This window comes from Equus quagga, chromosome 10 (genome assembly GCF_021613505.1).
Source record: "Equus quagga isolate Etosha38 chromosome 10, UCLA_HA_Equagga_1.0, whole genome shotgun sequence".
Classification (NCBI taxonomy): domain Eukaryota; kingdom Metazoa; phylum Chordata; class Mammalia; order Perissodactyla; family Equidae; genus Equus; species Equus quagga.
The window spans coordinates 38334334-38358875 of NC_060276.1; the positions used below are offsets into that span (position 1 = coordinate 38334334).

Consider the following 24542-nt stretch of genomic DNA (forward strand, 5'->3'; position numbering starts at 1 on the left):
GAAAACAATATGCTAAGTTAAAGAAGGCAGACATAAAAGACTACATATTGTATCATTCCACTTAGATAAAATGTCCACAATAGGCAAATCCATAGGGACAGAAAAGCAGAGTGACTGCCCAGGGTTGTGGGTAGGGAGAAATGGGGAGTAACTGCTAATATATATGGGGCTTCTTTTTGGGGTGATAAAAGTGCCTGGAATTCGATACTGATGATGGTTGCATGACTTTGCACATTTAATAAAAAACACTAAGGGGCAAATTTTGTGGTATGTGAGTTATATTTCTAGAGGGAAGGGGTGGGAAGGGAAGGGGGCAGGGGGGAGTGGAGGGGGAGAAGAGGAGAGGGGAGGGGGGAGGAGAGGGGAGGAGGGAGGGGAGGGGAGGGAAGGAAGATAGATCTGATAGATGGAAGGAAAGGAGGCAGGGAGGGGGGAAGGAAGGAAAGATAAATAAAGCAAGCTAGTCAGCCAGCCATAATGAGTCAGTATGGCTCACATGGGTTTTTGATCAAAAGTAATAAAACTTGTTTACCATATTAAATTCAAACTCTTCCTAGGCTTGAAAGAGTCTCTATGACCTTGTCCCACACAAACTTATTTACTTCTTGATTGCAACATGAACCTAGCCAGTCTGATCTCCATGGAAGGCTTATTGTTGCCTGAACGGTGTTGTTTACATTGTTACCTTAACTCGGAATAACTTTCCTCTGGTCTTCCATGTTTCTAACTTTGCTCTTATCTTTTAGAAGTCAAAATCAAGCACTGCCTACTTTGAAGCTGCCTCTAAACTACTGCAAATAGATAATATTGCAGGCAGGTTCTGTGACTGTAAGCTCTTTGAGAAAAGATGCATTATGCTTCTTTTGTACCTTTCAGAGATGCTAAAATATGCGAAATACTTGTCATTTAGATGATCCATTCACTTAAATTGCTTTTCAAAAAAAATTCCCTATTGTTAAATTTCTACTGATAGATAGGATTTATATGTAATTATTATGGGTGCTCAACCCATTATAAATGAATGTGTGGTGAGGAGAGTACTAGTTATCCACCATAATCCAATCTCCCCTTCTTCCATAGTCTCTGGATGTATGTATGCTCAGCTACACTACATTTTGCAGATTTCTTTGTGAATATATGTGGCCCTGAGACCAAGATCCTTCAATAGAATGTGGATGAAGTAATCTGTGCACCTTCCAGGTCTAGCTGATAAAATCTCCCACAATTGTTTCTCCATGCTTTCTTCTCCATCCTGTGAATAGTAATGGCAATGAAAGAGCACCTTGGAAACCATGTTTTGCAGATGACAGAGCCTGCTGTCAGCCTACGTCTCAGAATAATCTCATGGAGGAGAGCTGCCTACTGACTTGAATACTCGCCCTCCTCGGTTTATTCCTTTGAGTAAAATTCTATCGTGTTTGAGTTCTTACCTGTTTGACATTATATTTGTGTTAGCGGTCTATCATACGCCAGGAGTGTGCTCCTAAAGGACTTTTTTTTAATGATTCCTCCACTGCCTACAAAATAAAATTCAAACTCCTGGCCTATCCCAATCTACCTTATTGATTTTTTTCTCCAACTATTCACTTCATTCACCCTACACTTCTAAACAGAACATGGGCCTATATACATTCCACATTTACCTCTGTCTGTGTTTGGTTACACTGATCCCTTCACCTGGAATGTTTTTTCATTCCCTCTCCATACATCCAAAATTCACCAATTTTTCGAAACCTACAAATACTAGCTCTTCCATGAAGCCTCTGATTCCTCCAGATGAAAATAATTTATCCCTATTGTAAATCCTGAGGGGACTTTCTATTTCTCTAAAAATTTTTCTCATTTGTTTTTTATTTGCTAATGAATATGTTTTAATACTGTCGGGGATCAGAATTTGCCACCTCAACATGTGTGTCTTTGGCATGAGGATTATATTTGGCTGGTTATTTTTGTAAAAACTGCAGACATGGAAAAAGCTCTGAAAACCAAGCAGAAGTTACCCTTTGTAAGAGATATTTACATTTGTAAGGGAAATATCCATTTGTAAAGATATCTGCCTCTCTGTACCAGGAAGAGGGGGATGACTTTATCTCTAGAAACTCTTATCAATGTGGAAGGCAAGGACTTAAATCTGTATAATAAGCTTACTCTTGTATACTGTGCTTCTCTGGTAATCTCCAGTAACTGACTCCTGCCACTCCCAACATCCTCCTTTGTCTTTAGCTGAAGATAGTATTTAAGGTAGCAACCTCAGCCATTCTGGCAAGTTGCTCAGTTTTTTCTGGGTTTCCTCCATGTATACATGTTATAAAGCTTGGTTAGATTTTCTCTTGTTATTCTGTCTCAAGTCAATTTAATTGGTAGCCCAGCTAGAAGGACCTAGAGGTCTTGTCTTCCTGCCCTACAATACCTACGAGTCTATATACTTTTAAGGGCAGGATTCTTATCTGATTCACCTTTATACAGTCTTAAGCAACTAGTACAGTATCTCTTACAGAGCAGGAATTCAATAAATCTTTGTTAAATGTAAAAGAAAAATGAATTAACAAAGTATCAATTCTATTAGGTATTCCTACTACCATTCTACTTAGATTAAAAGAATCCACTATCAGGGTTGGCCCGTTGCTGTAGTGGTTAAGTTCGCACGTTCTGCTTTGGCAACCCTGGGTTTGCATGTTTGGATCCCAGGCGCAGATCTAGCACTGCTGGTCAAGCCATGCTGTGGTAGCATCTCGCATAAAATAGAGGAAGATTGGCACAGATGTTAGCTCAGTGACATCTTCCTCAAGCAAAAAGAGGAAGACTGGCAACAGATGTTAGCTCAGGGCCAATTTTCCTCACATACACACACACAAAAATCCACTATCAATCTCAGCCCAACCTCTGTCCTTATTATCACAGTTTTCAAATTAGTAGAGCTGGATTTAATGTGATTTTATCATTTGGAACATGTACACAGTGGGCTCATGATGAAGTCATACCTGGCAGTATCCAATTTTGGGATTCCTGTATGCATAAGCAGTGAGTACCCGCCTCAGAGCAGATATGCCAGTGTCACTCTGAAAGGCTGGGTGCTCAGGGAGGGAGCGGCGCAAATCACGTTCAATTTCTTCAGTAGCCAAGTTGCTGGTCCCTAAGGACTGCTCAACCACTTCAGCATAATAGCCAGGATTAGCAGCCATGTCATTAACAGCACCTGTAACATACAAAAGAACAGGAATATAATAAAGCTACTATGTGCATATATACATGAAGAATTGAATTACCTTTAAATTTAGCTTTATGCTCAAGTGATATCTGAGTACAAACAAAAGAAAAGAAAAAGCTTCACACTAGAATCTATAACATCAGGACACTAACCTTATCCAACAAAATAACATTTTCATGAAATGTTTTTTTCCCCTTAACTTTCCTTTGACACTACAGATGGAGATTCTGCCCCCTCCAATTAGTCATATCTTGCCTAATAAACCAATCTGCTCACACAATGGATGTGTGGATATAGTACACATAACTATCTTAACCTTACTCTCTTTGACTAGTCTGAACTCATGATGATTAAGACTTTGTCCTAGCCATCTTTGTAATTATTTTTATTTAGTTTAGTGCGTAACTCCTAGAAGGGGCATAGTTAATGTCTGTAAAATGAATAAAGTGAATAAATGTAATACCTGAAAAAAGCATCCAGAGCTCTCCTCTTAAGGTCTCTGGAATCCCTCGTACAACCAGATCTCGAGTCTTTTTGGTCCGAAACATGCTAACACCACGCCCACATTCTGCAAATAGGATGTTCCATGACTGTTCCTTCATCTTTTCTTTTAACTATAACAAAAAAACCAAAGCAACTAAGGTGAGAAAGTAACTTCTTTCAAACAACTTGATAACTCTCTTCACCATGAAACAATACCTACGGAAATCAATAACACAGAAAGTCAAAATCAGTATTCACAGAGGGGCCAAACACTGGACCACTGTCATCGTGAAAATCTTTTAAATCCATGTGAGCAAAACAGCTTTAATTCACTATTTTAATTCTTAGCTAAACTCACATAAAAATGGGAAAAGCATGACACTTAGGCGGTAAAGCTTTGAACCATCATTCTCCCCAAATTACCTCAATTAGGATTGATTATTAGAAATCTACACAAATAAAACTCAATGTTCAACTTTCACCTTTTATCTTAGTTCTCGATAATAATCCTTTTATGTAACGGAACCAAACAAGTCACACAGTAGCACCCGCTGGAAAACCTTTTCAAGCCCAAACGAAGAGTTTTCAGATGTAGTACTTTTTAGTCTGCTTTAAGATTTTTATTTTTGATCAACTGTTTCAGTCCAGAGATTTAAATATTTTGTTTTCCTACCATTTTGGTATTAAGAGTCTCCAAATTCTGAGGGTGAAATACCGTCATTAAGGCTTCGGTGTTCACAGTTTTACTGCATTCTCTCTGACATGTCAAAGATCGTACCTCAATATTATCAGATGGGTCTGTAGAATCAGAACTAATTGGAACCTAAAAAAGAAAGAATGTAAATTGTTCTAAATGTATGTTTAAAAGTTTGTGCGAGAAGGAAAAGTGCTAATGCTTTATCCATTACTTATAAACCACAATCTATATAAATAATAATATTAAAGCAATATCTCAGAGAGACATTGTTTTTCTATCAAAATTAGAGATGGCAACAAGCCAACTTCTGGAACAGGAAACTCAGGACCTTAAGTGAACCCACTCCCCTACAAAAGCAACAAAATACTGGCAAAACTTTGAAAAAAATAGTTCAGAACACTGGAAATTAATCAAAGGCACAGAATAAACTGAAAACCATCAACTCAAGCAAAACTAATGAACCTCACTAAGAAGGCCAGAGTTTGTGAAGTTTTAACTTGAGGCTATTACCATCCCCACTCCCTCCCAAGCTCTACAGTGTGGTAACCATGAAAGGCAGCATTATCACAGCCAATGGATCTTTTGGAGTTTCATTAAAAGCCCCATCCCCAGAACTCAGTCAATATTTTGACCAAACCAGCAGCTCCCTCGAAAATCTCCATTCCTAGGGGGTTGGTATCATTTGATTTGACTCAGAGCTCAGCTCTGTGAAAAAAAGCCCCATTACCAAGGCATTACAGAAAACCATAGCAATCCCGCTGATAACATCACAGCTGCCTAAGGCTGTGATTTCAGTTTAGGGCAAATAAGAGCCTGGCTAAAAATTTAAAAGGAAAACCTGGAGAACCAGATGACCACAGGGAACTCTGAAAGGTTCCAACATATTCGAGGGGATCTGGAAGTATGTGTGCATGAACAGTGCTGTGAACCTGCCGGGGAAAGGAATGGGATAGGAGAAGGCCCCAGTCACTCAGCTCTGGCTGACTTTGGAAATAAGAAATCAAAGCTAAAGCTTATTTATAAACTGTCTGAAGTTTGAGGAACTCCTTCACAAAAAGATCCCCTTGACAAAAGGTAGAAAACTTAATGGTTCAAGGCATTTAGGGAAATCTTCTGACTCATCATTGGCTGACCACTAATTTATACTGACTCAGGGAGTGATCCAAGAAAGCCAGGTTTAAAAATGAAAACAAGAACTATTAAAAAAAAAAAAGCAACAGAAAGAAAATGTCCCTAAAGGGGCCTAGTTCTTGGATTTTGCAAATTAAGAATGTAAAGCAGCTATTATAAATATATTCACAAAACTAAAGGAAACTATGTTTAAAAAAATAAAGGACCCAGTTAAAAAGTGGGCAAAAGATCTAAACAGAGACTTCACCAAAGAAGATATAAAGATGACAAATAATCATACAAAGAGATGCTCAACATCATGTCATTAGGGAACTGCAAATTAAAACAACAAGGAGATACCTCTGCACACCTATTAAAATGGTAAAATTGAAACCACTGACAACACCAAGTGCTACTGAAGATGTGGAACAAGAACTCTCATTCATTGCTGGTGGGAATGCAAAATGGTACAGCCACTTTAGACAATGATATGGGAAGTTTTTACAAAGCGAAACATAGTCTTAGCATATGATTCAGCAATTATACTCCTAGGCATGTATCAAAGTAAACTGAAAACTTATGTACACACAAAAACCTGCAATTAAATATTTATAGCAGCTTTATTCATAATTGGCAAAAATTGGAAGCAACTAAGGTGTCTTTCAATAGGTGAATGGATAAACACTGTGTTATATCCAGACAATGGAATATTTTTCAGCAATAAAGAGAAATGAACTATCAACAAAACTAAGAGTTGATTTTTTAAAAGAGACTGAATCTGTAATCCAAAACCTCCCAACAAAGAAGAGTCCTGGACCAGATGGCTTTACAGGTGAATTTTATCAAACATTTAAATAAGAATACTAATCTTTCTCAAACTCTTCCAAAAAATTGAAGAGGAGAGAACACTCCCAAACTCATTTTATGAGGCCAGCATTTCCCTGATACTAAAGCCAGATAAGGACACTGCAAGAAACAAAACTACAGGCAAAAATTCCTGATGATTACAGATGTAAAAATTACCAACAAAGTACTAGCAAACCGAATTCAACAGCACATTGAAAGGATCATGCTCCCTTGGAGGCAAGGATAATTCAGCATACACAAATCAATAAATGTGATACACTACATTAATAGAATTAAAGATAAAAATCATATGATCATCTCAATAGATGCAGAAAAAGCATTTGACAAAATTTAACATCCTTTCATGCTGAAAACTCTCAACAAAATCGGTACAGAAGGAACATACCTCAATATAATAAAGGCCATATATGACGAGTCGACAACTAACATTATACTCCATGGTAAAAGGTTGAAAGCTTTCACTCTAAGATCAGGAACAAGATAAGGGTGCCTATCCTCGCCACTCCTATTCAACATAGTACTAGAAAGTCTTAGCCAGAGAAATTAGGCAAGAAAAAGAAAGAAAAGGCATCTAAATCAGAAAGAAAGAAGTAAAATTGTCTCTGTTTGCTGAAGATCTTATATATAGAAAATCCTAAACACTCTACCAAAAACCTGCTAGAATTAATCAATGAATTCAGTAGTTTCAGGATATAAAATTAACAAACAAAACCAGTTGTGTTTCTATACAGTAACAATGAACTATCTGAAAAAGAAATTAAAAAAAAATCTTATTTACATTAGCATTAAAAACAACAAAATACTTAGGAATAAATTAAACCAGGGAAGTGAAAGATCTATACACCAAAAACTATAAGACAGTGATGAAAGAAACTGAGGAAGATACAAATAAATGGAAACATATCTTGTGTTCATGGATCAGAAGAATTAATATTAAAACGTCCACGCTATCCAAAGCCATCTACAGATTCAAGGAAATCCCTATCAAATTTACAATGGCATTTTTCACAGAAATAGAAAAAAATCCTAAAATTCATATGGAATCACAAGAGACCCTGAATTGCCAAAGCAGTCCTGTAGAAAGAAGAAAGTTCGAGGCATCACACCTCCTGATTTCAAACCATATTACATAGCTACAGTAATCAAAACAGTGTGGTACAGGCATAAAAACAGACACACAGACAAATGGAACAGAACTGAGAGCCCAGAAATAAACCCACATATACAGTAAACTAATATTTGACAAGGGAGCCAAGACTACTCACTGGGGAAATGAATTAAGAACTTAAACGTAAGACATGAAACCGTATAACTCCTAGAAGAAAACACAGGGAAAAATTTCCTTGACACTGGTTTTAGTAATGATTTTTTGGATATGACACCAAAAGCATAGGCAAAAATCAATAAATGAGACTACATCAAGATAAGAAACTTCTGCATAGGAAAAGAAAAATCAACAAAATGAAAAGGCAACATATGGAATGGAAGAAAATATTTGCAAACCCTATATGAGACAAGGGGTTAATATCCACAATATAAAAAGAACTCACACAACTCAATAGCAAAAATAAAAAATCCAATTTAAAAATGGACAAAGGACCTGAATAGCTATTTTTATAAAGACGACATACAAATGGCCAACAAGTACATAAAAAGGTGCTCAACACTACTAATCATCAGGAAATGCACATCAAAACCACAATGAGATATCACCTCACATCTGCTAGAATGACTATTATCAAAAAGAGGAGGGGCCGGACCCAGGTCCGAGTGGTTAAGTTCGTGCCCTCCGCTTCGGCAGCCCAGGGTTTCACTGGTTCGGATCCTGGGTGCAGACATGGCACTGCTTGTCAGGTCATGCTGAGGCAGCATCCCACAGAGCAAAACCAGAAGCACTCACAACTAGAATATCCAACTATGTTTTACTGGGGGGCCTTTGGGAGGGAGAAGAAGAAGAAGAAAAAAAGACTGGCAACAGATATTAGTTCAGGTGCCAATCTTTAAAAAAAAAAAAAAGAGGAGATAAGTATTGATGAGGATGTAGAGAAAAGGGAACCCTAGTGCACTGTTGGTGAAAATTTAAATTGGTGCAGCCACTATGGAAAATAGTATGAAGGTTCCTCAAAAAATTAAAAGTAGAACTACCATATGATCCAGCAATCTCACTTCTGGGTATTTCTCCAGAGGAAATGAAATCACTATCTTGAAGAGGTATCTGCACTCCCATGTTCACTGCAGCATTATTTACAATAGCCGAGAAACGGAAACAAACTGTTTGTTGACAAATGAATGGATAAAGAAAATGTGATATATATACACATATACAATGGAATATTATTCAGCCATTACAAAAAGAAGTCCTGCCATTTTTAATATGGATGGACCTCGAGGGCATTACACTAAGTGAAATAAGACAGAGAAAGACAAATACCATATGATCTCACTTATATGTAGAATCTCAAATACCGAAACTCATAGAAGCAGAGAGTAAAATGCTGGTTGCCAGGGGCTAGAAGTAGGGGGAAATGAGGAGGTGTTGGTCAATGGGTACAAACTGCCAATTATATGAGGAATAAGTTCTAGGGGTCTAATGTACAGCATGGTGACTAGAGTTAACAATACTGTATTGTATACTGGAAAGTTGCTATGAGAGTTGATTCTAAATGTTCTCACTATAACAACAACAAAATTGTAATTATGTGTGGTGAAGGATATGTTAACTAACCTAACTGTGGTAATCATTTCAAAATATATACGTGTACCAAATCATCACATTGTACACCTTAAACTTACACAATGTTATATATCACTTATATCAAAATAAAGCTGGAAAAAAAGAACCTAGCACAGTTCCTGACACACATGGCTGAAGTTCAATAAATATCTGTTGGATTTTTTTTTAATTCTAAAAAAAAGAAATGAGCTAGCAAACCACAAAAAGATATAGAGGAACCTTAAATGCATATTGCTAAGGAAAAGAAGCCAGTTTGAAAAGGATATATATGGTATGATTCCAACTATATAACATTCTGGAAAAGGCAAGATTACAGAGACAGTAAAAAGATCAGTGGTTGCCAATAGTTGGGGGGAAGGACAAACAGTTAAACCAAGGGGATTTTTAGCGCAGGGAAATTATTCAGCATGATACTATAATGGTGGACACATGATATTATGCATTTGACAAAACCTATAGAACTGTACAATACAAAGAGTGGACCCTAATGTAAACTATGGACTTTAGTTAATAATAATGTATCAATATTGGTTCATCATTGTAACAAATGTACCATGTAAATGCAAGATGTTAATAATAGGAACAACTGGCAGGGTAGAGGGTGGGTGTATGTATATGAGAACTCTCTGTATTGTCTGTTCAATTTTTCCATAAACCTAAAACTGCTCTAAGAAATAAAGTCTATGAATTAAAAATATAAAGGAAAGTATGTCCCACCAAATAGTGCATATCAGAAAAGAGAAATTATTTTTTTAAAAAAGAATCAGTCAACAAAGTATGAGGATTTCAATTTGTTCATATCCTCCTCAACACTTGTTATTGTCTGTCTTTTGTATTATAACCACCCTAGTGGGTATGAAATGGTATCTTATTGTGGTTTTAATTTGAATTTCCCTAATGACTAATTATGTTGACCATCTTCATGTGCTTACTGGTCAATCCCTTACCTTGTTTGGAGAAATGTTTATTCAAATCCTTTTACCATTTTAAAAAATTGGGTTTGCCTTTTATTATTGAGTTGTTAAGAGTTCTTTATGCATTCTGGATAGATGTCTTTTACCAGATAGATAATTTGCAAATATTTTCTCCCATTCTGTGGATTGTCTTTTCACTTTCTTGATGTTATCATTTGTAGGACAAAAGCTTTTAATTTTGATTTAGTCCAATTTGCCTATTTATTTTCTTTTGTCATGTACTTTTGGTGTCACAGGTAAGAAAAAACTGCCTAGTTCAAGGACATGAAGATTTACTTCTATGTTTTCTCTAAGAGTTTTACAGTTTCAGCTCTTACATTTAGGTCTTCAATTCATTTTGAATTAATTTTTGTGTATGGTCTAAGGAAAGGGTCAAACTTCATTTTTTTTGGTATGTTGATATCCATTGTTCCAGGACTATTTGTTGAAAAGACTATCTTCCCCTAGTTGAATTTACTTGGCACTCTTGTTGAAAGTTTTGAAATTGAAAAGGGTGAGTCCAACTTTATTCTTCCTCTTCAATACTGTTTTAGCTATTCTGGGTCCCTTGCATTTCCACATGAATTTTATTATCTCCCAAGCTTTACTTTTTAAAACAGATCAGTTACCCAGCTTCTGTGGATTCTAACTATACCAGAAGTTACCACTAGAGGTACTACTGTTACCACTAGAGGTAGTGGGGAAAAAAAGCTCACTAACATAATCTCTTTAACTTTAGTAGCTTAAGCAAGATGAAAAGAATGCCCATGACTGAGGCAGAGGAAACGTAGAAGCTTAGGGTAGAGCAGTCCAGCGGTGTTTCAGCTTGAAACCCAAGAAGCCAACAAGCCCTAGAAGGGTTGGATATTAAGAGGATTCAGGGAAAGTTAGAAAGGAGTATTCAAATCAATGTCCGAATATAAGGGTAGGACAGAAGAAGCTTACAATAAAAAATAATGATTAGCGAGTATAGGTCCAAATTACAACACTTCTCTTCCTTTTTAAAAAGCTTTTATTGACAAATCTACTTACTGTTCATTTTAAAATTTGCTGTTTTAATGAGGGGTTATGTTTTTGCAAAACAGATTGAAAAATTCATGGTTGTAGCTCTGGATCTCAAACAAAGTACATTCCCTTAGTTTAAGGCATATGATTGAAGTACCAGTTTATCTATTAGTAATATATCCAAACCACAGGACAAGTATCCAAGAAGGAAAAGAAAAATAATCTAAGTAATGAGATCCCAAACATAAATTTATAAAAGGGATGGCAAAAGTGCCAGTTCTATCTATGATTACGTCTTAAGCATTTATAAAATCACATTAACACATTCACCTTCAAAGATGTCGGCTTAAAGCAATTTAATATTGGAATTGTTTGAAGAGTATAATAAAGTAGATTATTCAAGAAACCAAGCTTAAATTTCTGAACTTTTTTTTTCGCTCTGGCTCTTTTGAATGGAAAGTTTTACTTCATGGCCATTCCGATTCTATATGCCCATTAATTTGGGTGCTCACCCTTGTGACGGGAATAAATTTGGCACTCATCAGACATTTAGTGCCTAGGCAAAATCCAATCATGTGAGGAAGCAACGTAGGTTGTTGACTCTATAACATGTACTCTTAGACCAGTTTGGTTTTTGGGTGACTTTAGAAGTAGTATATGGCTTCTAACAGTGAAGGAAAGACACGGCTAAGATTAACATTTCTTTATGTGTAACTGTTCTACAAACTACCAGATTTAAATTAGAATATCTCACAAACTCAGCATAATAATGATGCTTGGGGTCCAGAAACGACCTGTAAAAGCAAAAATTATAACAAAAAACACAAAGAAACACTTCTCTTAAAGATCAGAAGCTTATCTTAACATAGGCTCCTGTTCATAGTGAATAATATAAAATTAGTGTTACTTTTACTTTTAATAAAATTTGTTTTCCTTGCATAGAAATAAATCTACTCCTTACAGCTAAAACACCTATGTCTAATTTATAGTTACAGGAGACATTACTTTATTCTTATTAAAGTAAACACCAGTTGCTCGGGTTACACTATAATTTTTATCCGCATTATTGTGTAGGATAAGGAAGCTATTACTTCTAATTTAAAAACTTAGAAAGATAGATAGTGCTGGTTATGAGAACTAGTGAAACAAGTATGTTTACATATGCTTTGATAATCTGTAGAAGATATTTGCCCTTTTAAACACTTTAAGGCAAAGCTCAATTTCTACCCCGTCTTGACATTCCATAGTTCCTAAGATCCACTTATAATGCAGCTTCAAAGCATCAAGTAAAGGATATTCAGCAGTGCTCTTCTTTCTTAGGCCACTTTGCTTAAAACTTAGCTAAAAGGGCTCATTTTTCTTTCATTTAGTAGTTTTGAAAAATTACCGTATCTAGTCATATTTCTTGAGTATATGTGTCAATAAAAGTTAAGAGTAATATGTTTTCTAAGCACTTAATTAGAATTTTTCAAAACCTGTGTATGTACCCAGATTTTAACATAACTTAATAGAATGTGGACAATTTTAATTGACACATTCAAAAATTTGGACAGAACTGGTACTTACCCATAATCCCAACTACTTCTGGGAACACTTTCTTTTGCATCAGTTTTTGATGTACTCAAAAGAAAAATTTCCTAAAGTCCTTTCCGTATTCATATTTAGATTTGTTGATTTAAACTGCTTTGAGATTTAGATTAAAAAGTCTTGTTGTTTGTGTAAAATTTACCAGATATGGTAGAATTATAGAATGCAATTTTTTCTTTTTGTTTCAGCATTCTAGGTCTAGCTATAACTAACGTAACTACAATTTCTGTCATTTAGAGATCAAATGGAACTAGCTCTTGTTTAAAAGCTCTGCTAATTTTTAAAATGTGCCATCATTAAAGCTAGACATACACAGATAATACTAAAACAAGTCAATATTTTCACCATTGCTAACATAAAAATCTTAAGTGAAAATAGGATGTTATGACAAAACAAATTTCCAAGAAAATTAATATACTGACTGGTATTTTGTACATATCTTTACTAAAACCTCTAAATACAGCTAAGAGAAACTAGAAAATTGTAGAACTCTGACATACATCTGAAAAGATGGTAAACTCATTTTGAAACAAAATTCTTTCTTGACAACTGAGTATACCCAGTATACTAGAGGCACTTGAGAGTTTTCAGGGGAAAAATTCTAGTTCTTCAGGTTTAAGAGACACAGATAAATTGAAGGAGAAGGAAACATAAGAAGAGCACTAAATCTAACACACTGAATCTGAAATGGAATAGGACAGGAAAAAAAGTGATATAAGAAAGAATATGAGACCACTGGAAGAGAAACTACAAAGACTGATCAGATTTTACTTGTGTCCTCACATCAAACTAAGGAATATCCTGGGTACATACTTGAAGAGAATAAAAGATTAGAAAGTTGGGGCATGAAAACCGATGGTCAACATGAAGGTTCTGTGTCTGGAACTGAGATATATGTATTTTTTTAATTACATGTTTTCATTGTGCTTTTCTATTATCAAACGGAAAGTTATTCTTATCAATACTGCATTATAATTGACTTAATGTAATATTTCTAGTCTCTACTCTGGAGAGAGAGGCAAGAGCCTCTAAAATCCAATCCAAATAAAATATAGCCAGTAAAGCCAATCTTGATTTTTTCTTTGAAATTTTAATTAAAATATATATAGTTACAATGTGGTAAGTCTTATCAATCTATTAAAACATGTTCCCAGGCATTGAAAAAGAAAATTAATTGGAATTGTAACTATACAGTTCCATGAACGACATACTAAACATTAAAATTAGGCTCTGAACCACTCTTTGCCAAGAATATTTCCCTTCTCTAATATTAAACTAGTAAATACATACGCCACTATTTTGCTTTGGACTAGATTATGTAAATAAGGCTGGCCTACTGGTTATTAAATAAAAGGTAGTCAGATTGGTTTAAGATTGCTGCCCCTCTATAAGAATAAGAGGAGAGGTCCTTTTTCAAGGCATTCTTGAATTCTCAAATACAGTTTGAGTTGTTAAAAGCCATGATATATGAAAATACAAGGTGTGTACATGATAAACAGTAAATATAGTCAAGAAAGACCAAATGATAATTTTTTGAAAGTATGAGTTTCTAAAAAAGGATAGTCCTTAATTCTTACTTCTGTTTTATGGTGTGACTTAGAGAATATAATTTCTTTGATTTTAGTCTTTTAAAAAATAAACCTAAGTATGAATAAAAAAGGTACTATGAACTCCTTTTGAAAGAATGCACCACCCGAAACACAAACCTTGTTTTCAAACTGATTTGATTACTATATAATTACCTCTGTGCTAATATCATGATACTGAGTTGAAGCTGCCCCACACTTGAGCCTGAGTTTTGCCACCAGTTGCTCAAAGTCTTTAACTTCAATGAAGCGAAAAGCTGTCTTTCCTTTGATGCTAATGATGACAGATTTGCTGGACTCATTTGTCTTATCTACGGCTAAGACCTGCGGGGTGAAAACATATTACAAATGAATCACATTTTCCCTTGTTGCTGACACCTTAACGCAAAATGTTTTTAGCTTACCCTTTTGTGGCTAAAAGTTTGGGCCTGTGGTATGACTTACTAAGAAATAGACTTTGGAGGGGCTGGCGCCGTGGCTGAGTGGTTAAGTTCGTGCGCTCCGCTGCAGGCGGCCCAGTGTTTCGTTGGTTCGAATCCTGGGCACGGACATGGCACTGCTCATCAGACCACGCTGAGGCAGCGTCCCACATGCCACAACTAGGAGGACCCACAACGAAGAATATACAACTATGTACCGGGGGGCTTTGGGGACAAAAAGGAAAAAATAAAATCTTTAAAAAAAAAAAAAAGAAAAAGAAATAGACTTTGGAAACTAGTTGTACCACTGATACAAGGAACCTCAGTGCAAGTTCTTTCACTTCTCAGGGAAAAAGTTTAACTAACTTGAAGCCTTTAAAAATGATAAATTCAGTGCTCCAAAGCTGACTACTTCTGACTTACAAAAAAGCTATCAGTGCCATTCTTTTTGACTGTGTGTATCAAATGCAACAGTCTAAGTTTTGGTATTAATCTCATAAATGTCTGAGTGATCATGTTCCACTGAGTCATCCTAAACCCTTATCTTGTTTATCAATTTTTAATTTTTTTCTATTTTCACTTTCAGTAAGAGCTATAAGGCTCTTATCCTAGCTCTCTTACCCTGAAGAATGGTAGTCTTATCCTGAAGAATAATACTGAACTTAAAAAAATGATTATTTTAAAATTACTAAAAGGATGTTGGATATTGAACTTTTAATAATTTACAGAACTAAAGGACAATTTACTCTGTGAATAACATTTTCAAACTGAAAACTGATATATATCCAAATTTACATTACCTCTCGTAATGGAATGATTACACTACACAGATTGCCATCCTGGCTAGCAAAGCAGATATAGTTTTCTGAGATGCACATTTTTCCATGAGTATTGAAGTGACTGAATGGTAGCCATAAGAAACACTCATGTACTTCTTTCAAAGTCTCTTCTTTGGGTAGCCTAAAAAAAGCATTAAACTGCTCACTGTGGGCTCGATTTTCCAGACCTCTGTAGGAAAGAAAAAAGGGGGGCTCAAATGATGACTTATAAAGTGTACACATGCCTATATTGATTAATCTAAATGTGCTGTAAAGCAGAAAGATTAAACACTACATGCTATGTTCTTCAACAAATTATGAAATGGAAGAAACACATTGATTCCTAACAAATTTGTTTGTTCTCTTTTCCAATTTTGTTTTATTAGTAGATTACAATGACCAAAAGTTAGAGATGATGTAGGTCTTCAAACCATCTGTTAAGGGGTCATTTGCTGGAAGATTATTATTATATTATTATATATTCATAGTGTGTGAATATGGCTAAAACCAATCTTGGCAGACAATAATTTTTATATCTCATTATCAGAAAATCAAGAGAGTTCCCCAATTCAAACAAAATTAAAAAATGAAAATTTATGGCATCAAAATTTAGGAAGAATAGTGCATAAAAGATAATATTAAAATTAAGCGAAGCAGGGGCTGGTCCCGTGGCTGAGTGGTTAAGTTCGTGCACTCTGCTGCAGGTGGCCCAGTGTTTTGTTGGTTCGAATCCTGGGCATGGACATGGCACTGCTCATCAAACCACGCTGAGGCAGCGTCCCACATGTCACAACTAGAAGGACCCACAATGAAGAATATACAACTATGTATCGGGGGGCTTTGGGGAGACAAAGGAAAAAAATAAAATCTTAAAAAAAAAAAATTAAGTGAAGCAAAAATTTAAATGAATGTTTAAAAAAATCCAAAATAGAGGCAAGATGAAACAACATGCTTACACAGTACTGGGCACAGGATATATGCCAATAAATACAGATTACTTGTTAACTGATATATAAATATATAAATAAAAAACAATTGCTTAAAATAATACAATTTTTCTAGAGGGACTAAACACTTGTGCTAAGCAGCAATGCCACCTGGGATAGTGAGTAAATTATGCAAGTTCTAACTCAAAGCCAACAAAGTTAAAACTAAATTCACCATTCCAGCATATACTATTTGAATATGTGGCACTTCATCATGTCTTTCAAAATAATTCTGGTAAATATGAACAGAAAACCATATCAATTTTAACCTCACTTAAATTATACTTTGGTGGGTTATTTCACTATTATTTAAAAGGATGAGGTCTATTTATATGAAGGAAAAGATGTCCATGGCATGTTATTTTAAGGGGAAAAAAAGCAGGTTGTAGAATAATATGTGATGTTTAGTCCCATTCATGTTTTTTGCAAATATTTTTTCAACTCAAGCATTAAAGTGCCTGGAAGGATATACACTGATCATTTGTGTTTTTTTGTTGTTGTTTTGAGGAAGATTAGCCCTGAGCTAACATTTACTACCAATCCTCCTCTTTTTGCTGAGGAAGACTGGCCCTGAGCTAACATCCATGCCCATCTTCCTCTACTTTATATGTGGGACACCTACCACAGCATGGCTTGACAAGCAGTGCCATGTCCACACCCGGGATCCGAATCGGCAAACCTCGGGCCGCCAAAGCGGAAGGTGCGCACTTAACTGCTGTGCCACCAGGCTGGCCCCTATACTAATCTTAACTATTGTTATTATGCTTATGTATTGTTTAAGTTATAGAAGTAATACATATTTGTAAAAACAATAAGCCAAAGCAATAAAGATATTCCATTTTAGAAAAAAGTTATTCGGAGATTAAGTCTAAGTAAGCTATTATTCTTTTTATCTTACTAGAAAAAAGGATTTAGCTATATATGATTTTCAATAGCTTCTCTTATAAATACACATAGACAAAAACGGATTTCCTATATCTCATTAAATACAGACTTGGTAATGAATAACTCATTTATAGATGACCATTTAGAGGATATTTGAAGGGAAATAAAATGATAAAAATTTTATGTTTATGGGGGCCAATCAGGGAACAAATTACAAAAACAAATGCCCAACTATAATATAACATAACCAGGATTCTTAATCCTTATAGAGTTCTATTTATAAATCATGCACACTGGAACCTAATTTTGGTAATAAGGAGTAAAAAGTTCACCTCACTGATCTATTTTTTAGAGAAGCAAGTAGGCTGCCAAAGGAATTCTTATGCATATAGATTTTAGGAATTGTCTAGAAACAGGCAAGAGGAACAACTGTACCCAGTTAGGGCTATGTAGTAATCACACAGCCCTCCAGGTCACTCATTCTGGTCTGTCCATAGGACTGCGGCTTAGGTTCCGCTTACACTTTCCCATACAGTCTATACCCTCATCCTCCTTGCCAGAAGCTGCTTTCACTAGCTATTTCTGGATCTTCTCTCTCCCCTCTGTTTGGCATGCTCATTTCAGTCAACTGTTCTGAGTGTTGAGCAGGATGAAAGGGCTCTGGTCAGCTTCAGCAAACCAAATATAGTAGCAAACAGCTATCAGATACTTCTGATGCAGGCACTAATGGTGTTTAATACTTATCTAGTGCTTTCTATTTTACAAAGTGCTTTTTCACACATTATATTGTTCATTCCTTCCCAGTGCTCTCTGAGGTATAAATGACAGATGAGGAAGTGAGGTCCTGAGAGATTATGCCTCATCCAAGGGTTGCTCTACTCGTTCTAAAGCCCTTGCTCCACTGATCCCACTAACCTGCCTCTTCATAAAAAATGATGCTGTCTGTAAATTATGTTTAAAAATAAACAGCACATTTAATAACTTTGGACCTGAAATTATCTAGACTATTGACAGAGAAATTTAGAGTTAGACTAACCAGACACACAAAAATCTCCACATTTCTAAAAGCACTCGAGGGCAAATCCTACTGGGATCTCAAGAAGTAATTTTCAAACCTAACGTCTATTACTTCTTAGGATTAAATTTCATGGGGAGAATACTATTCGTGAAATGCATATGAATAAACTAAAAAAAAGCCACTCGATGATTAACCCTAAAGGAAAACTATTATGTAACACAGAACAGTTAATTTATAATGCTAATCAATGCTACCATTCTTTGGTCAAACAATACTTTAAAAAATAAATCTTAATTAAGCTTTGAATACCTTTTGGTGATTTGTAGAGGATCATCAAGGAATGGGTCATTATCAAACGTTTCCTTATCAAAAAGTCTCTTTATAGCATAGTTTGCTAGCTGTTCCATAAGAAGGTATGTTTGGTTAATATGCAAAAACATGGAAAAGTAGTGATTCTCCCCTTGGGAACACACATGAATACTCTCTGTCAGTATGACATTTGAAGTCTTTTCAAGTTTTGAGACAGCATCCCAGGAGATGATGAGTTTTACTGCAAATAAGAGTCATAAGCAGATATGATTAAATTTCTCAATATTGATTAATGTTTGTCACTCAGGTCTTTCAAAACAATGGTTAACCACTTGAAAAATGCTATGAACGAAGAAAATATTTTAGAGTTCAAGATTAGTTAAAATTTTCAAGCATAACCATGAACATACAATAATTACTGATTCTAGGAAAAGATATAATTCTAAAGATTTTTTTAAAAGTTATTCTGATTTTATATTTAAATCTGCTACTTTACATAATTACATAAACACTGATGTAAAAGCTATACGTGTGCTATGAACAGTACTGTTTGATTCTTCTTTGCAGCTGTGGGCCACTAGGTACTATGGCTACTATATTTATCCTTTGAAACATGGATTGAATAAAGTAGGTAGTTTAGAACAAGGAAAAGAAAAGAGTTATATGCCAGATGACCATCATCACTTATTAAATATTCATTCACTTCTCACAAAATGCAAGGTATTCTATACACACTTCTAATGGTTCCTATATTAAGCAACTAGCCTTAAAAGGATTCTTTCTCTAGATGAAGTGAACTTTTTAATGTATAGTTTAATTACCCTTAATATTAATCCTATTACTTTATATATAACCTAACACCACCACAGAGTTGATAGGTCAGTCAGCAAGTTCAAAGTCATGGTAAGTAACAGAAACCACTTACTTTCTGATCCCAACAGAAAAGAATAGAAGCTCAGAAAGTTGGTGCTAAGATAGAGCCAACCCTGACAAGGAACCCGTCCTTTCCAATAACTGCACGAGTAATAGGTCACTAACTTCTCCTGCTCTGGTAAACCAAAACATTTTTCAAATTTCAAAAGGGCTTCTCGAAATTTCTCAGGATCATCTTCTTTTGCAAAAGAATGTTTTCCCTCTTCAGCAATCAATCCCTAAAGGAGACAAAATGTTTTCTGAAAATTAATCATTACCTACCAGTGAAAATATAGTTCACATATTTAAACAGTTTGTTGAATACAACTGTGTACAGTATATCTACACAAGTACATATATCATATGCATTTATGTGTACACATACATGTTTCTCTTAAGGCAGAGAATAGCATATTTTCTTTAATTTTGTAATTAGGCTTTTTCTAATGCCTCACAAGGAGCTACCACAAATACAGGTGCTAAATATTCTTTTGATTGAACGAAGGGTTCATTCAAACTCCAAACTCAAGAGATATTGAAATGAAAATATCCCTAAGAGCACTGACAAGGGCACCAAAGAATAATCACTGGCTTTACAATGTTCTTTAACACTGATTCTGACATTCATATGCGAGCTTCTGCCATTCCTGAAAGGCGCCAGTAAAACAGTGACCTTCCGTGCAACATTTGATCCTCAAATAAGAGCTTCAAAGATTTTAATACTCCATCTACAAAATATATCCATGCCACTTACTCTTATTTTTCCTTGTACAAAATTAGTAATATCTTCATTTGAATCAAACACAGATAAGGTCTTCATGATATTTTGTTCCAACCAATCCCAATGTTTGGTTATTTCTTCTCTGTTGGCTCCTGATGAACAATGAAAGAGAATAAAAGACTGAAAGAAAACTCCACAACAAAACTGCTCTTGATATTCACAATCTTAGTTTAAAAAGAAATAAAATTATATTTGCTTATTTTAAAAAATAATGATCATAAAGGAATAAAGGTATTATATTTATTCTCTATTTCATCCTTATATGTGGACATGAACACTATTTTTCATTATAAATAGAATAAAATATTTAATGAAAGAAAAGTAAATATAACTCATGAGAAAAGATATAAAATTCTAAAAACAAGATGTTAATAACTGGTGCCTACAGTAACCGGTATCTTTTAAGAGACTATGCAGAGTACCAGAACATAAATATACATAATTTAGTCCTCGGTCTTCAAATAATACAGTTAGTATTGTGTCTATAATCTGTGACTGAAAACAGCATGCATGTGACAATCCTATGCACACTGTATAAACGTGGATTTCAATTGTGGCAACTCTACTTATCTCAGAAGGTATGAAGCCTTTGCTCAGAGTCAACTCTTTCACTAAAAGACCTACTCAACTTAAAGAAATTTCATGAAGGTTAGAAACCCTGTAGCAAGGTTAAATCCATGTGACCTACTGAATCAGTGTTAGGTGGCTTGTTAAGGGTCAGACTAAATATTACAGTTGACTCTGGGTTCCTTTGGCTTGAAGAACATTTCAATATCTATCAATCTCCCTCTACAACCCACATACCTTTAAGATCTCCCTAGCATTGAAGATTATACAAATCTCATTCAAAAGAAATATCTTGACTTCTTAGTATGTTTTATGATGTATGGAAAGGGACACATTAAAAAATTTACTGAAACTGCAAAATTGCCTATTCCCTAGAATTCAGTTAGAATTGTTTTCATCTTACTAAAGTCATCATACCAAGTGTAATAACTTTCTTAGATGAACCACAAATAAAAGTCATGAGGAAATTTTAAGGCCTTTATTTTTGATCTTTTAGGTATAAGGAAGTTTCACTAGCAGATAATTACTAAATTTCTGCATCAGGTTAATTTGGGGGAATAAGTTGTATAATCATACTTTTTTTAAGTAGAAAGGATATTTTAGTCTAAATAATTTCTACCAACCAGATTTAGAGTTGAAGTTAGAGATGTCTCATGATGTCAGCAGGTGTAATGTCTTTTTCATTTAGGTGAAATGGCATTCAATTTAAGAGAGCCAAGAGAAAACACTCCCCAAAACACTAATGAAAATTTAGAGGGAGATGCAAAAAACAAGCCACACATCTTAAAAAATTAATTGTATGTTATATGTTCACACATATGAACTATCCAGAAATTCACATGCTTTTTTTAAAAGTATATCTACTTGATATACTTAAAGAGTATAAAGAGGGGGAGAAGAAAGAGAGAAAGAGAAAAAGGCAGTCTTTCAGCATTAAAAGGCCAGAAATCTGGAATTCTAATTTAGACCAACATTACAATGGCATCATAAAAGAAATAACAAATTGTCACTGTGTTTTTTTTTATTTTGAGTTGCTTTATTAGGAAAAATATTCTAATTCCTTTTCAACCCACAATTTATATATGTGGAAGCGTCTGAACCACCCCAGCATGAATGAATATGTAGCATTACCTGTAAGATATCCCTTCATATTTCTTTGTGAGAACATAAGTGTCTACCTAAAAAAGGGTCACTTTTTTAGGCTTATACTTACTTAGGGGACATCCTTTAAGTTTTGGGCTTGATTCTCCTCATCTGAGTTACTAGAAATGAAACAAAGTATTTCATGGGGAGTCCTCGTCTTCCCAGCAGTTGGGTGAAGCAGGAGAAGTTGAAGAAAGAAGTCATCTAACAGTAGCACTGAGCAAACTTTGCTCAGAATCAGCACTGTTGGAACACATGCTTCAGGTCCCTGAATCCACACTAATGGATTTTTTAAAAACCATAATAATCTGTAATCCTTCTTAAATAAGCAATTAGATGCCTTGCTATTCTCTCAAAATAGAGCTGCACATTTAACTCGTTTCTAAATCAAAACAACTAGGGAGTATAAATAAATCTAAATATTCAATTTCTTAATATCCTTATTTGCTTGAATAATATTTTTAAAATCATACTTACCACATGCAATTGACAGGTAAACTTGAGAATCTGGTGTCTGGTGTAGGATGCGAAATGGAGCTACTTTAGCAGTAGAGTCTAAGACTGAATCAAGAGTCCCAACCAGAAGCCCTGTTGTAATAAAGAGACTATTGAAATAAGGATTTGACAAGACATAAAATCAATATCACTTCATATGACAAACCACCAAAGGATTAATTTTTTTTAAATTTCTAGTCCAAGGTTTCCTTATATTTTTCTTAAAGAAAAAATATATTTGGGATGAAGAGATTACAGGGTTCTGATGTGAGTTGTGCTTGAGAAAATTATATTGCAATAAAAAAGAAAGTCAGGTTCAATTGTCCAAATGTCATGATATATTTGCAGCACTTATATACCTCCTTTACAAGGCTGTGTATATAGCAGATAAGAATGTAGATTTTGGTACCAGAGACTACCTGAGTTTGAATCCTGGCTCTGTTACTTACTTGTGTCAATTGAGCCAGTTGTATTACCTTTTCATCATTCCCATTTATAAAATAAAGGGGTTAAAATAGAACTTAACACAAAAGGTTGTTGTAAAGATGAAATGAGTTATTACTACATATAAAACACTTAGAACAATCCTCAGCACATAGTAAAACACTTAACGTTAGCTAATTCTATTATTATATAAGAAAATCCTGGATATTTAAAAAAGATAAAACCTTGATTAATTAAAATGCTTAGGTAAAGGTATTTTCTTTTTAACAATTCTTTTTTCCTCAATTTGGAATTCAAGGCTTTTGATCAATTCGTTCCAATTTAATTATTCCTACTCCTCCCTAGAACAACGTTTGCTGTTTTCTTAACAATCAATCAATTTCTCCTTTAGGGTCTTTGCTAAGCGATTCTCTTTTTACCTAGAAATGCTAATGCAAGTCATCTAGCTCAGTCCAGCTAGTCCAAATTCTACATTTTCTTCAAGATCCACTTCCCCTATGAAATCCTCACTGGCAACCCTAAGCAATAATGCCTTCCTTTTTCTCTGATTACTTATAGCACTTAAAAGTCTATACGACACAACCTAGCATTTTGATTATTAGGCTAGTTATTACAACTACTTTCTAAGCGCTTCATACATATTAATCTTGTCTCCTCTACATTATTAGTTCTCAGAGGAGAACAAACATGCCTTCTACTTGTGGGTTTGTATCCCTAACTTTCAACATATTGCTGGCACAATAGGAGCAAAATTTGTTGACTTAACTATATCAATGAGATGGCTGAAATATATATCTACCTTCCTTTTCTGGAAGCTTTGATTAGTTGAGTGTTGGTTTTGCTTTTTGAGGCATTTCTCTTTAATTTAGAATACAGATTTTTGAGAAAAAAATTGAATCAATTATAAACCAGGTTTTTGGCTATTTTCCCATCTTTACCCACTTAAAAGAAGTTAAGATTTCAAGCAAGCTTTGCATGAAAATATAGGTAGGTTGGCAGATGTGAGTTAGGAAGTTATTATAAGCATAGAGGGAGGTAAATTAGATGAGTAGGAGATAGAACAAAGAAATAAAGAGAAATTTCATTCACCTGAAAGGAAACGTAGGCGAGTGGATGTAGGAATCAGTAAAAAGTAAAAATAGGAGTCACAAATGCAGCATATTATCAATTAGCAATCTGACAGAGGGTTTTGATAGTAGGGATAAAATATCGAGAAAGAAGATTTTGGCAATGGGAACGTGTGCAGATTATTGAGAAAAGAAGTTGTCTGATATGGGGGCCGGCCTAGTGGCGCAGCGGTTAAGCGCGCAAGTTCTGCTTCTCAGTGGCCGGGCATTCGCCAGTTCGGATCCCGGGTGCGGACATGGCACCGCTTGGCAAAAGCCATGCTGTGGTAGGTGTCCCATGTATAAAGTAGAGGAAGATGGGCATGGATGTTAGCTCACGGCCAGTCTTCCTCAGGAAAAAGATGAGGACTGGGAGTAGTTAGCTCAGGGCTCATCTTCCTCAAAAAAAGAAAAAAGTTATCTGATATG

General features: G+C 35.1%; 1 protein-coding gene across 2 annotated transcripts in view; it reads right to left on the reverse strand.

Moving 5' to 3' along the window:
* TBC1D8B (TBC1 domain family member 8B) overlaps nt 1–24542 on the reverse strand; it is a 67462-nt gene that overhangs the window by 31090 nt on the left and 11830 nt on the right. The window contains exons 2-10 of one of the 2 annotated variants that reach the window (XM_046674096.1): nt 22546–22656; nt 20332–20450; nt 19591–19816; nt 18666–18906; nt 15450–15657; nt 14387–14554; nt 4470–4514; nt 3672–3822; nt 2982–3196 (exon numbers count right to left, since the gene is read on the reverse strand). In XM_046674096.1, the coding sequence (XP_046530052.1) occupies nt 2982–3196; nt 3672–3822; nt 4470–4514; nt 14387–14554; nt 15450–15657; nt 18666–18906; nt 19591–19816; nt 20332–20450; nt 22546–22656 (1484 nt within the window). Of the gene's footprint in view, nt 1–2981; nt 3197–3671; nt 3823–4364; nt 4515–14386; nt 14555–15449; nt 15658–18665; nt 18907–19590; nt 19817–20331; nt 20451–22545; nt 22657–24542 lie in introns of both variants that reach the window. The other variant, XM_046674095.1, reaches the window with a different exon arrangement.